The sequence below is a fragment of the Lathyrus oleraceus genome, chromosome 1, assembly GCF_024323335.1.
Source record: "Lathyrus oleraceus cultivar Zhongwan6 chromosome 1, CAAS_Psat_ZW6_1.0, whole genome shotgun sequence".
NCBI classification, from domain to species: domain Eukaryota; kingdom Viridiplantae; phylum Streptophyta; class Magnoliopsida; order Fabales; family Fabaceae; genus Lathyrus; species Lathyrus oleraceus.
In genome coordinates this window covers 202,910,571-202,923,962 of record NC_066579.1, presented here as the reverse complement: position 1 = coordinate 202,923,962, position 13,392 = coordinate 202,910,571, and the positions used below count along the sequence as shown (strand labels likewise).

General features: G+C 41.8%; 1 protein-coding gene across 1 annotated transcript; it reads left to right on the top strand.

Moving 5' to 3' along the window:
- The first annotated feature begins 11,392 nt into the window (after positions 1-11,392).
- LOC127099877 (uncharacterized) lies at positions 11,393-12,856 on the top strand. Its single transcript, XM_051037413.1, has one exon. The coding sequence runs from the start codon at positions 11,393-11,395 to the stop codon at positions 12,854-12,856; it is 1,464 nt and encodes a 487-aa protein (XP_050893370.1).
- The last annotated feature ends 536 nt before the right edge of the window (positions 12,857-13,392 follow it).

Genomic DNA, 13,392 nt, shown 5'->3' with positions numbered 1-13,392 from the left:
CCTGATTTTGTTTCTGACATCCAGAATCACTCCTGCATGAACAGCATCCTTGAACTCCTGCAGGTACATTGACCTTCTCACAGTAGGGTGTCTCCTTACCCTCTTGTATCCACCCTTGTTACAAGTAGCATAGCTATGATCTGGTGCCCAATCATAACTTAGTACAAATTGTTTAATAGACAGAGATATTAAACAATTTATTCCCAACATCAATGGTTGCTATAAGGTCTCAGAGAGACATATTCCCAGTTTGCTCCTTAAGTTTTCAAACTGAGTAGCATCCAGAGCCTTTGTAAATATGTCAGCCAGTTGAAGATCCGTGGCTACATGTTCCAAAGTGATCACCTTGTCTTCCACCAGATCTCTGATGAAGTGGTGCCTTATGTCAATATGTTTGGTCCTGCTGTGTTGGATGGGATTCTTGGAGATATTGATGGCACTGAGATTATCACAGAACAATGTCATGACATTTTGAAAGACATTGTACTCAGTGAGCATCTGTTTCATCCAAACCAGTTGGGAGCAACTGCTTCCAGCAGCTATGTATTCAGCCTCTGCAGTGGACAGAGAGACACAATTCTGCTTCTTGCTGAACCACGATATGAGGTTTTCTCCTAAGAAGAAACATCCACCTGATGTGCTTTTTCTGTCATCAGCACTTCCAGCCCAATTAGCATCACAGTACCCAGATAGGACAGGCTCAGACCCATGTGAATACAGCATCCCATAGTCACACGTCCCATTGATGTACTTGAGAATCCTTTTGACTTGATTCAAGTGGCTCACCTTGGGCTCTGCTTGGTATCTGGCACACACTCCAACTGCATAAGAAATGTCAGGTCTACTTGCAGTTAGATACAGCAGACTACCTATCATGCTTCTGTACAGGCATTGATCAACACTAGGCCCTCCATCATCTTTGGTTAACTTCAGATGAGTAGGAGCAGGAGTCCTCTTGTGCCTGGCATTATCCATACCAAACTTCTTAACTATGTTCTTGGCATACTTGCTTTGGGAGAGAAACATAGAGTCCTCCATTTGGTTTACTTGCATTCCAAGGAAATAGGTCAGTTCTCCCACTAGACTCATTTCAAACTCAGACTGCATCTGGTGAACAAATTTTTTAACCATTTGTTCTGACATTCCACCAAAGACTATATCATCAACATAGATTTGAGCTATCATGATTTTGCCTTCTTCATCCTTCACAAACAAGGTTTTATCTATGCCACCCTTTCTGTATCCATTTGAGGTCAGAAATTCGGTTAACCTTTCATACCAAGCTCTGGGTGCTTGCTTCAACCCATACAAGGCTTTCTTCAACTTGTATACATGCTCAGGTTGGTTAGGATCACAGAACCCTTTGGGTTGTTCCACATAGACTTCTTCATTCAGGTAGCCATTCAAGAATGCACTCTTCACATCCATTTGGAATAGCTTAAACTTCAGGATGCAAGCTACCCCCAACAGCAATCTGATGGACTCAAGTCTAGCCACAGGAGCAAATGTCTCATCAAAGTCTACCCCTTCAACTTGAGTGTATCCTTGAGCTACTAGTCTTGCTTTATTTCTAGTAATTACTCCTTTCTCATCAGATTTGTTTTTGTAGATCCACTTGGTACCAATGATGTTGGACCCTTCAGGTCTTGGAACTAGCTCCCATAATTCATGCCTTGTGAACTGCTCGAGTTCCTCTTGCATGGCAATGATCCAGTATTCATCAGTCAGGGCTTCTTTCACATTCTTTGGTTCAACCTTGGAAACAAAGCAGGAATTTGAGTTTATTCCTCTTGACCTGGTAGTTACACCACTGGTGGGATCCCCTATGGTAAGATCCTTAGGGTGGTCTTTCTGAATTCTGATAGATGGCACTTTGGTGGTTGCATCTACTTCACATTCAGGAGGAGGTTCCTGTACTTCTTCAGACTTGACTGGAGTGTCAGTTGAACTGTCAAGGAATGTTTCAACATCCTCCATGACATCGGATCCTTCCTCTTTATCATCCACAATAACATTTATGGATTCCATCAGGACATTGGTCCTGTAGTTGAACACTCTGTAGGCTCTGCTGTTAGTGGAGTATCCCAGGAATATACCTTCATCACTTTTGGGATCTAACTTCCTTCTCTGTTCACGATCTGTGAGAATGTAGCATTTACTTCCAAAGATATGAAAATACTTCACAGTGGGTTTTCTGCCCTTCCATATTTCATACAGAGTGGAGGAGGTTCCTTTTCTCAAGGTGACTCTATTGTGAACATAGCACGCGGTATTCATTGCTTCAGCCCAAAAGTGCATGGGGAGCTTCTTTGCATGAATCATTGCTCTGGCAGATTCTTGAATAGTTCTATTTTTTCTTTCAACTATTCCATTCTGCTGAGGAGTTATAGGAGAGGAGAACTCATGGCTTATTCCTTCAGACGAGCAAAACTCATCAAACTTGGAATTCTTGAACTCCGTACCATGATCACTTCTAATCCGGACCACACAACTGTCCTTTTCCCTTTGAAGTCTTATGCACAGATCTTTGAAGACATCAAATGTATCTGACTTCTCTCTGATGAAGCTTATCCACGTGTATCTGGAATGGTCATCAACCACCACGTAAGCATACTTCTTCCCACCAAGAATTTCAACCTGCATAGGTCCCATTAGGTCCATGTGCAACAGTTCCAGAACTCTGGAGGTTGTGGAATGTCCCAGCTTCGGGTGTGACATCTTGGTTTGCTTGCCCACCTGGCATTCTCCACAGACTCTTCCTTCATCAATCAGAAGCTTTGGAATTCCTCTGACTGCTTCCTTGGATATGATCTTCTTCATTCCCCGTAAGTGGAGATGTCCAAGTCTTCTATGCCACAGCTTCACCTCCTGTTCTTCCTTGGCTGAGGAGCATGTTGTGGAAAAGTTAGAGAGTTCAGGTTCCCACAGGTAGCAGTTGTCTTTGGACCTGGTTCCTCTCATAACTTCCTGATTGTCACCATTTGTCACAATGCACAGCTCCTTAGTAAACTGAACATGAAAACCTTGATCACACAGTTGACTTATGCTGATGAGGTTTGCAGTTAGTCCTCTTACTAACAGCACATTGTTCAGTTTTGGCACTCCAGAACAGTCCAGTTTGCCCACACCTCTTATTTTTCCTTTGGCACCATCACCAAAGGTCACAAAGCTGGTAGTGTGAGGTTGAATATCTACCAGTAGATTTTCCATACCAGTCATATGTCTTGAGCATCCACTGTCAAAGTACCAGTCTTCTCTGGAAGAAGCCCTTAGAGCAGTGTGTGCTATCCTAGCATACCATTGTTGCTTCTTAATGGGAACACATCGCTTATGTGTTTTGTGCTTAGGTCTGACATGCGAGGCTCTGTTAGGGAAACCATGAATCCAGTAGCAGAAGGCTTTTATATGTCCAAGCCTACCACAGTGGTGACACCTCCAATCCTGGTATTTCCTCTTCTGATGATCATTCATCCTAGATCCTCGATGTTGAGACATTGGCTTTGACTTCTGCTTGTACTTATGAACTTTAGCCTTTGGGCGTTTGTGTTCGGTTGAGGATCTTTTCCCAAATCCTAGGCCAGATTTGGTTCCAGATTGCTGTCCCACCTTGAGAATCTCTTCCAAGGTGTCAGTTCCCTTATTCATCATTCTGATGGATTTAGTCATCTGGTTCAGCTTGGAGGTCAGCAGGGCTATTTCACCATTTAGACCCTCTATGACAAACAGTTGCTTTTGTCTCTCATCTTCCAGTTCCTTGATGAGTTTCTTCTGCTTTTCTCCTTGTGCACGCACCTCTGCACTGGTGGAACACAGCTTCTTATAGGCTGCAGCAAGTTCATCAAAAGACAGTTCATCTGCACTTGAGTCATCATCAGAGGCACAAACACTGGTTAGTGCAGTGACATGTTTGGCAGATTCTCCTTCAGATTCACTTTCAGAATCTCCTTCAGACCATGTGATAGCTAGCCCCTTATTTTGCAATTTGAGGTAAGTAGGGCATTCAGCTCTGACGTGTCCATACCCTTCACAACCATGACACTGGATCCCCTTTCCATGGTTGAACTTCTCATCAGAAGTTGATCTTTTCTTAATGTCAGACGGGATGTTCTTGACATTAGATCTACCTCTTTGATCAATCTTCTTCACGAACTTGTTGAACTGCCTCCCAAGCATGGCTAAGGCTTCTGATATACTTTCATCACCTCCAGTATATCCTGCTTCTGACTCCTCTTCAGCATTAGATACAAAAGCTATGCTTTTGTTCTTCTTCTCAGCATACTCACCCAAGCCCATTTCAAAGGTTTGGAGGGAACCAATGAGCTCATCCACCTTCATGTTGCATATGTCCTGCGCCTCCTCTATGGCTGTGACCTTCATAGCAAATCTCTTAGGCAAGGACCTGAGAATCTTTCTTACAAGTTTCTCTTCAGCCATTTTCTCACCTAGTCCACCAGAGGTGTTTGCAATTTCAAGAATATTCATGTGAAAGTCATGAATAGTCTCATCCTCTTTCATCCTCAGATTTTCAAACTTGGTGGTCAGCATCTGAAGTTTGGACATCTTCACCTTGGAAGTACCTTCATGAGTTACCTTGAGGGTATCCCAAACTTCCTTAGCTAGTTCACAGTGGTGTACCAGCCTGAAGATGTTCTTGCTGATTCCATTGAACAATGCATTCAAGGCCTTGGAATTTCCAAGAGCTAACGCCTCTTGCTCCTTGTCCCACTCTTCTTCAGGAATCTGCACACTGACTCCATCTTCACCTGTCCTCATTGGATGTTCCCATCCTTTGTTGACAGCTCTCCAGACTTTGCTGTCTAGAGACCTTAAGAAGGCTATCATACGAGGCTTCCAGTCATCATAATTAGATCCATCCAACATGGGTGGTCTGTTTGAGTGTCCTAAATCCTTGTCCATGGTACTAGAAAGTAACTTCCCTAGATCTCACCCAGAAATTCACAGGCAGGGTGCCTGCTCTGATGCCAATTGAAATTCTAGTTATCAGACTTTGGATGTCACACTGGTTGTTATGACATCCAATTCTGCACAGACAGGGATTATGCAGAACTTAACAGTAAGTGCAGTAAATAACACAAGTAATTGTTCACCCAGTTCAGTCCAACATGACCTACATCTGGGGGCTACCAAGCCAGGGAGGAAATCCACTATTAGTAGTATCAATTCAAAGCTAAACTCACCCGTTTACAACTTATCACTTAATCCCTACCCAATGCAATTTCAATCTTAACCTAAGATCAGAGTTCCTACTCACTCCCCCTCAATCACCTCAGTGATATTAAAGACACTTTGAAGTCACACTTCAAAAACAACTCTTGATTATGCTTCACAGCTTAAATCAAGATACACAGCACTCACGCTTAAAAGCTTTGAGTGACACAACACTTACAACTCAATGAACACCCTATGCCAAAGCAATCATCTACTTGATAATGGCTTGGCTTACAAGATACGTCTAATACTAGACTCACAAAAATACAGCAGTGAAGTATGATGGACACACAAAATCTTCACGCCTCAAAATCCCCGAAACTGAATGAAGGAACGCCTTCCTTTTTATATTGCAGCACCTGGGCTTTTGCACCTGTATTCTCCTGAATTTAAGGTCACTCAAGTTCCCATAAATTCAACATTTAGGTTACTAACAAATAGGCTATTTGTTAGGTTCATTGAATGTAGATTGGTTGTTGATTTCCTGGTTTTTCTCTAAGCTGTTGACTTCCTGAAGAATAGCCTGAGAAAAAGCTGAAACAGAAAACTGAACAACCTACAATTTAGCATATGCTGTCAGGAATGAATGTCACGACATTCAGCTTGACATCAAGGTCCATATGCTGAGTCTGTTTTTCCAGAAAACAGACTGTACAATTTTGCTGACCTGTACATGATCAAAATGATCATACTACAGTAACAGCTTACATTAATAAATGTCAAAGTGTCCAACTTAACATTTACACAATTGGCCTTAAGTTAGTTCTGTTATTCTTTTGAAGAACAAACTAAGTTACATGCTGAAGTATAGCAGAACAGCACTCTGCCTAATCTTCAGTACCTGTTGTCAATGAGGAATGTCATAACATCCAGTTTGACATTCAATCAGTAGGCCTTATGCCAGGTCTGGTTCTTCCTTGATAACCAGACTGCACTTAAATACTAAGTTCTAACAGAACTCCTGCTGTTCTATTCCTTAGTATCTGTTAACAGGTATGAGTGTCACAACATCCAGTTTGACATTCAATAAATCCTGTGTTAGCTAGTCCTGCAGTAACTACAATGTAGTCACACATACATGTTATGACATCAGTCAAGACATTAGTGTTTTACCATACAATGCAGCCAATTAAACACCTACAAAACACCTATTTCATTCGTGGTACAAGTCCTTGGTTTCATCTTGAACTTATCACTTTCAATGCATTGATTTCACCCATGGATTTGACCTAAAATCATCCCACAAAGATCCAAGCCTCATTTTCCATCATGATATGATCAAATTATATACAAACATCCATCATCATGCCTTAAAAATCAAGAAATCACAAATTGGCATTTCTAGGTCATGTTGGTTGGTCACATCTTGGCAAGAATGGCCTACCATTTGGTCCAAAGCCCATAACTTTTTTACCTTTCAATATTTTCAAGATCTTCTTTGAGACAAATGTGTAGCGGTAAATTCATGATCATCAATTTATGGATAAGCTAGACATCAAATAACAAGAGTCACCACCGCGCTTTTATTGTTTCCAAGGGAAACGGGAAAAAGTACGAACAAAACCCAAAAGTAAGAATTTTTCAAATCAAAACAAATAAAATGTCAGAGATTATAGGTAAGGGGGTTGGTTACACAGAGGGAATGTGTTAGCACCCAAAGTGTCATAGGCACTCCTAGGGAGCCCTTTTTTGTGTGCATATGTATTTTGTACAAAAATAATGTTTACAAACAAATAGAGTGATGGGATGAGAAGAGAATTTATTAATTATATTTTTGTGTTTGACAAGACCTTCGGACTTGTGCCTACCTACCAACATAAAAATGAGGGATCAAAACCTCGTAGTTTGTGATACAAATTTCAAAATGGGTGCATTGCTTTTAACAAAAATTGAGTTTGAAAGGCATAAAGGGCTAAAAATGGTTTGAATAAGTTAGTTCTTTTTGGTTTTTTTGAAAGCTTAAGTTAGGTATAGTTAAGTCTATTTACAAGTTTGATTAAGAAAAGAAGTTTGAAAATGCAATGGCATAAGGCCAAAGTTTCTAGTTTGTAAAATGGTCAAAATTTAGAAAATAACAAGTTCAAACAAAGAAGTTTTTTGAAAGGAGGGAGAGATTTTGAAATTAAAGAAATGGGGAGGAGATGAAGAGACTAATCCTATGCATAAAATTAAAAGTTAAGAGTTGAAAAGATCTGACCGATGGGTAGCAATCCAATAGGAAGAATGCCATATAGAAACCCCAAATTCCCTTGGATATTAGAATCAAGCAACAACCAATGCATACAATATTAACTTGAAGAGAAAGGCATTAAATAAAGATAGCCACATCCAAGCTTTAGCCATTCCATAATCTTCTCCAAATTGGCCCATGTAACAGATGAATTCCATAAGTCACAGGTTCAAAATAACAGTTTCACAATGATCATGTTGCAGATGAACTCAAAGGAATCTTGAATGATGTATCAGATGAAGTTTCAAATTGCAATCACTTGGTCACAAAAGTTGGCATTGGCCAAGTCCTTTAGCATAGGGAGGTTGCCTAAATTCTAAGTCCAATTTGTCCAAGATCAAGTCAACAGTCCGCACAAAAGTTTTTTAGGGTTTTTGTTCTTATTATGTACATTAATGGTCAAATACCACACAATCAAACACAATATACACAAACAAAATATATCACAAAATATTGTCCAAGTGGACAAAGGGAAAATGACATTAACATAAACAATTAGAATGGTATGAATAATGGCAAATGAATAGAGCTTAAAAATTAAAGTGCATTAAAATAAAGGACTTGAAATTAAATGTTAGTTGTTAATGAGTTAGAAGTTAGTATTGTTTTGCTTTTGCTTTTCATTTTAAGTCATTCTTTGGAGAACACTGTAACACCCCAAAATTTGCCCTCCTCATTCATGCATCCATTTTTAGGTCATTTAACATTGCATTTCATCATGTCAATCAGAATCAGATCCAAGAAGCTTGAATATCATCCAAGACACTTTGTGGGTTCTATCCGGGTGATCAGTCAACACAAGGGAAAGACTTGAGTTACTTCCAACAGGTTCAAATGGGGCCTATTCATCATTCAAAACGCTAATCTTGAAGGAGCAAAAATCTGTTCCTGAGCTGTCATGCTCGCTAGGCGAGCAGAATGGTTCGCCCAGCGAATCTGAATTGTCATGCTCGCTAAGCGAGCAGATCTTTCGCTAGGCGAAGCCCACGCGTTTTGAGAAAAATAACATAAAGTCATGGGCTTGAGTTGCCCTCATTTGAGCCCACCAAGCCACGAAAATCAGGTTATAAATTCAGAACTCCATTGAGCCAAACCGGATTCTACCCTGGCAGAAGAGAAAAGCTAACAGAATTCAGAGCAGCCTCCAGACAGCTCTGAAAAGTTCACTCTGACTCACACACTTTTTCACCCCCATCTCACGCAAACCCTAACATTGCTTTGCAAACCCGGTCGTGCCATTCGATTTTAATCGATCTCTCTAATCAGGTTTGCCCTTATTTCCATTACTCTATGCTTTCAATTTGAATTCTCTGAATGTATGAGGAATCGTTAGGTTTTGCCCACGGGTTTAGATATGCATGAATCTATAAAACAATACTTTGAATGTTTAATCACTTAATTTCTGAAGTGGAGACCACGGGGTTTGGGGTTTCTGAGATCGTACTGTTATCCATGAAGAACCCAAAACCCGCAGGCGCTCGCTAGCACCTCGCTAGGCGAGCACGCAGCAAAGCTTCGCTAAGCGAAGCAGCAGCGATCGCGACATCAGTTGTTTTCTCGGTTTGCTCTAATCTGTTTTGTGCTCGTCATGGCATTGTTTTCTCCTGATTCCATCCTGTTACTCTAACCTGTTTGTTGAGTTTTTGTGAGGGCTCACATGACTTTAGAAGAGATGGCTTGCTTGGTATTCCACTTTATTTGTGGGATACCACCTGGAGGTTTATTCTGATTACCTGTACTGACTCGCTTTCTTTGATGGTGCTAGCTTAAAGGATCTTCGGGTTTCTTGTGTCGTTAGTTGCTATTACTTCGGATCTTTATCCGTACGGTAGATCTCTTGACCCCTTTTACATCTTTTCAGCATTTTACTGCTTTCTTAGCCGGAAGACCTCGATAGGAGGCAATGTTTTGTGTGTTTACTTTTGTGCCTAAAGCCCTCCAAGAAGAGGCACCAGTGCTAAAGACCTCCATGAAGAGGCAATTGGCGGATAAAAGGGATTAGTAGTCAATCCCCTGTTATTCAGTGCGTCATTCTTTAAGATCACACTACGTGTCGATGCTTCAGAACAAAAGCCAAAGATCTTTTGTCTGGTCGGTCAGTGGAGAAGGTTCCACCTTTCTGAACCCCCACGCCTTGTCATGAGCTCACCCTGTCCAGGGTTAAGAGCTATGAGGTCTTATCCTCATTCCTCTTTTGATCTGCTCGCCCTGACGTTCAGTGTCAGTGGTTAAGAGCCCATTTGATTACCCTTCCATGGCTTGTTTGTCGAGGTTGATATGACCCCTCTTGACTAAAGCCCTACCCATGTATGTTTGAGCCCCCATGTTGGCGTGTTTACTTTATACATGTTTGTTTTGTATGGTGTGATCGTCTCCCCATAGGATTGCTAGGCTTCGTATAGTCTCCCGTTTGCATGTCAATTAAGGTAGCACTGTTCCTTCGTCTAGGACTTCCTTTTTGCATGAGCATCCCTAAAACACAAACAACTCATTGATTTTTCTTCTCCTAATAACACGTTTACTCCTTCTACTACAGGCGAGTAAGTCTCCAAAGGTCGAGCATCCGGTAGATTGCGTAGTAACGTCGTTCGCCCAAAACACAACCCTTAACCCGTAGTTAGCCGAACTACGTTTTGCTCTAATTCTCATTCCAGATGAGATACGTAGGCATAAGACGCGACGTCTTAGCGAGCACACATCCCCATAACCCATAGGTAGCCGAGCTACGAAGATTCTGATTCTCATATTCAGATGAGATACGTATGCAGTGGATGTGATATCCATGCGAGTCATTTTCTTTTGACCCCTCTTTTAATAAATAGTACATTAGATAAACCCACACCCTTTAGACAAGAACAACAAGAGTGGATCCCGTATGGTACTACGGATGCGTAGGGGTGCTAATACCTTCCCTTCGCATAATCGACTCCCGAACCCAAGATTTGGTTGCGAAGCCTTGTCTTTTCCTTTCCTTTTCCCAGGTTTACTTCGAGCTTTTCCTTCCCCCCCCCCTTGGGATAAATAACGCACGGTGGCGACTCTTCTGTCTTTTCCTTCTTCGCCGGTTGTTTTTTTCGCACCCCTATTTTTTAGGCTGCGACAACTGGCGACTCTGCTGGGGAGTATCTGTTTCCCTAAGCGAGTCCCTCCTAGCTTTTGTAGGTTGCTTGTTTGTTGGGTGTTTATTCTTTTGTGCAGTTATTTATTTTTCAGCACTTCTGTACATATCATCGTTGTGTCTGTTGGCTCTGTTGGGATATTCTGTGTGAGATAGGCCCAATACACAAGCCTAAGTGCACTTAGGATTAGCGTGGTTTCACATGCCCTCACGTTCCGTCTCGGTCCGATGTTGGAATATGAAAACACAATTCAGATGTGGATCTTTCTAGAGAATTCTGTGTTGTGGATCTCTTACAGTGCTAGAGCTATCTGGGAGAACCGTTAAGTCTGGATGACCTTTAGGATGACCTTTACCTTACTTTCATGGGAACTTGGCTGAGACACTCCTCTTATAGTGGTAATGCCAAACCGGAAACGGTGGACGTTATTACTATTCGGCCTGAGAGTCCGTGATATCAATGTCTCTACCCTTTAGCCTCCGCATGTGAGCTGGGTGGGTTGTTTACAGGTGTGCAGGAACCCTTGACCTCATCATACCCTGATATTTGATACCTGGTACCTGATCCTCATGGTTCTATTTCTTGGATCCGAACTTCTGACACTGGGTCTGAACCTTTAAAACTGCATACCCGGACTGCCGACTTTTGAGGATTTCATCACAGAGAACAGCTCGTGGTTCAGTATATGGCCGGAACCGGTCACATGTCCTTTGCATTGCATAACATCATCTGCATATTTGCATCCAATATCTCATGTTTATTCATTTGCAGGGTCTTCCCTTTCTCGGTTTGGTTTGGCCGATCTGTGCTTATTATGGAGGCTCCCGGGAAGAGTAATGTGACCTATCATTTCTTCGATACCAAGATCGGCCCATTGCGTCAGATAAAAGCTTTGATTACTCCTGACCGTGTGGGTTTATTCCGGGATACTTATGGCAACATCTTGCCTATGGTTGAAGACTTGGATGCTTCTCAGAGGAGTCTGATACATACTTGCTTGCAGTTTTATGATCCTCAGTTGCGTTGCTTCACTTTTCAGGATTTCCAGTTGGCTCCTTTATTGGAAGAGTATGCTATGATCTTGGGTGTTCCTCTACAGCATTGTGTCCCTTTCAACTCCGATATACCTCCACCAGAGCATAAGGATATTGCTAAGGCTCTTCATCTGGAAGTGTTTGCTGTGAAGGAAAATCTCTCTTCTAGGGGAGGTCTGTCTGGTTTTCATCTGGATTTTGTGGTAAACAAAGCCGAAGAGTGCGTTGCTCAAGGCAATTGGGAGGCTGTGTGTGCTCTGTTAGCATTAGGTGTCTATGGTATTATGCTATTCGCCGATGAACCAAAGTTCGTGAGTATGAGTGCTATTCATATCTTTCTGCTAAAGAACCCGGTTCCCATCCTTCTTGGTGATTTCTATTTTTCGATGCACAATAAGAATGAGAAGAGACGAGGGAGATTGGTCAGATGTTGCGCTCCATTGTTCCATAAGTGGCTCGTGGGGCACTTGCCAAATGACGATGCTTTTCTGAATCCGCATCAAGCCAGGAATTGGGCTAGAAGGTTGGTTGTCTTGACTGCTAAAGACATCAGATGGTGTAATCAGAATACCAAGGGTGGCGATTTTGTGGTTACTTGTGGGAAATACCCTAATGTACCATTGTTGGGTATGAAGGGTTGTATCAACTATAACCCAACTCTTTTGAGAAGACAATTAGGGTATGCCTTGACTCATGCTCCTAAGGATCAAGATCTAGTGGAATCTTTCTACTTCCTAGTGCAAGATAATCTAGAATTGGTTAAGCAAGCTGCTGGAGCTTGGAGGAATATTCAGACTAAAGGTGCTACTGTCTATGGAAAATGTAACAACATCTCTTCTTCTCAGTATGACAGTTGGTTGCGTGAAAGAGCTCATATTACTCTTCTACCTTTCTCTATGGGAGAACCATCTGATCCGGTTATTGTTAAGTCTGTCAGCATGGTTGAGTACAACAGTTTGAAGCAAGAAAAGGGGAAAGTCGATAAGTTGAATGCGAAGCTGAGTGAAGGCCTCAGGAAAACTTTGTGCGCTAAGAAAGAAGCTGAGAGAGAAGTTCAAAGATTGAATGAGCTTCAAAAACAAAGCAATGAGAGGATTGCTGAAGATGTTGATTACATCCGTAAAGTCTGTTCAGATGAGGATATACTGAAGAAAGCTTGCAAGGCTGCTAAGGAGCAGTTAGGAAGGGCTGAATATAGGCATATTGAGCGCCAGCAAAGGTGGGAAGAATTGTCTGATCTCTAGAGACAGGTTGAGATAGAAATCAGAGCAGAAAATGAGCAGTTGAAGAGTAAGGAGAACGAGCAGCATGAAGCACTTCGATTGGCTGAACAAGAGATCGTCGAACTAAAGATTCAAGCAGGGGTCGAGAGAACAAAAGAACAAGACAAGTACAGGAAATTGGAAGAAGCGGTCAAAACGAGGAATTTGTTGATTCAAGGCCTTACAGAACACCCTAATGACCCGATTACAGAGGCGCTTCTTAAGGAAGTTCGAGAAGACTCGTTTGGGCTAGGTGTTTGACTCCTTTTGTTTTTATAGAGTTCACCATCAGGCTTGTTGATGGGTTCTCATCTCTTTGTTCATCGCTCTCAGAACAGCTTGTATTTTGACTATGACACCTTTCGGATGTTTCGTGCTCTTTGATTATTTCGGTATTGTTATTTGCACGTTCGATTGCAGTTGTACACGTTGTTCTGGAAGGTCAAACCGGAATTGAGAAGGGGGTGCCTTAAAATTGAATAAGCAGCGCATCGCATACCATGCATATTAACCCTTGT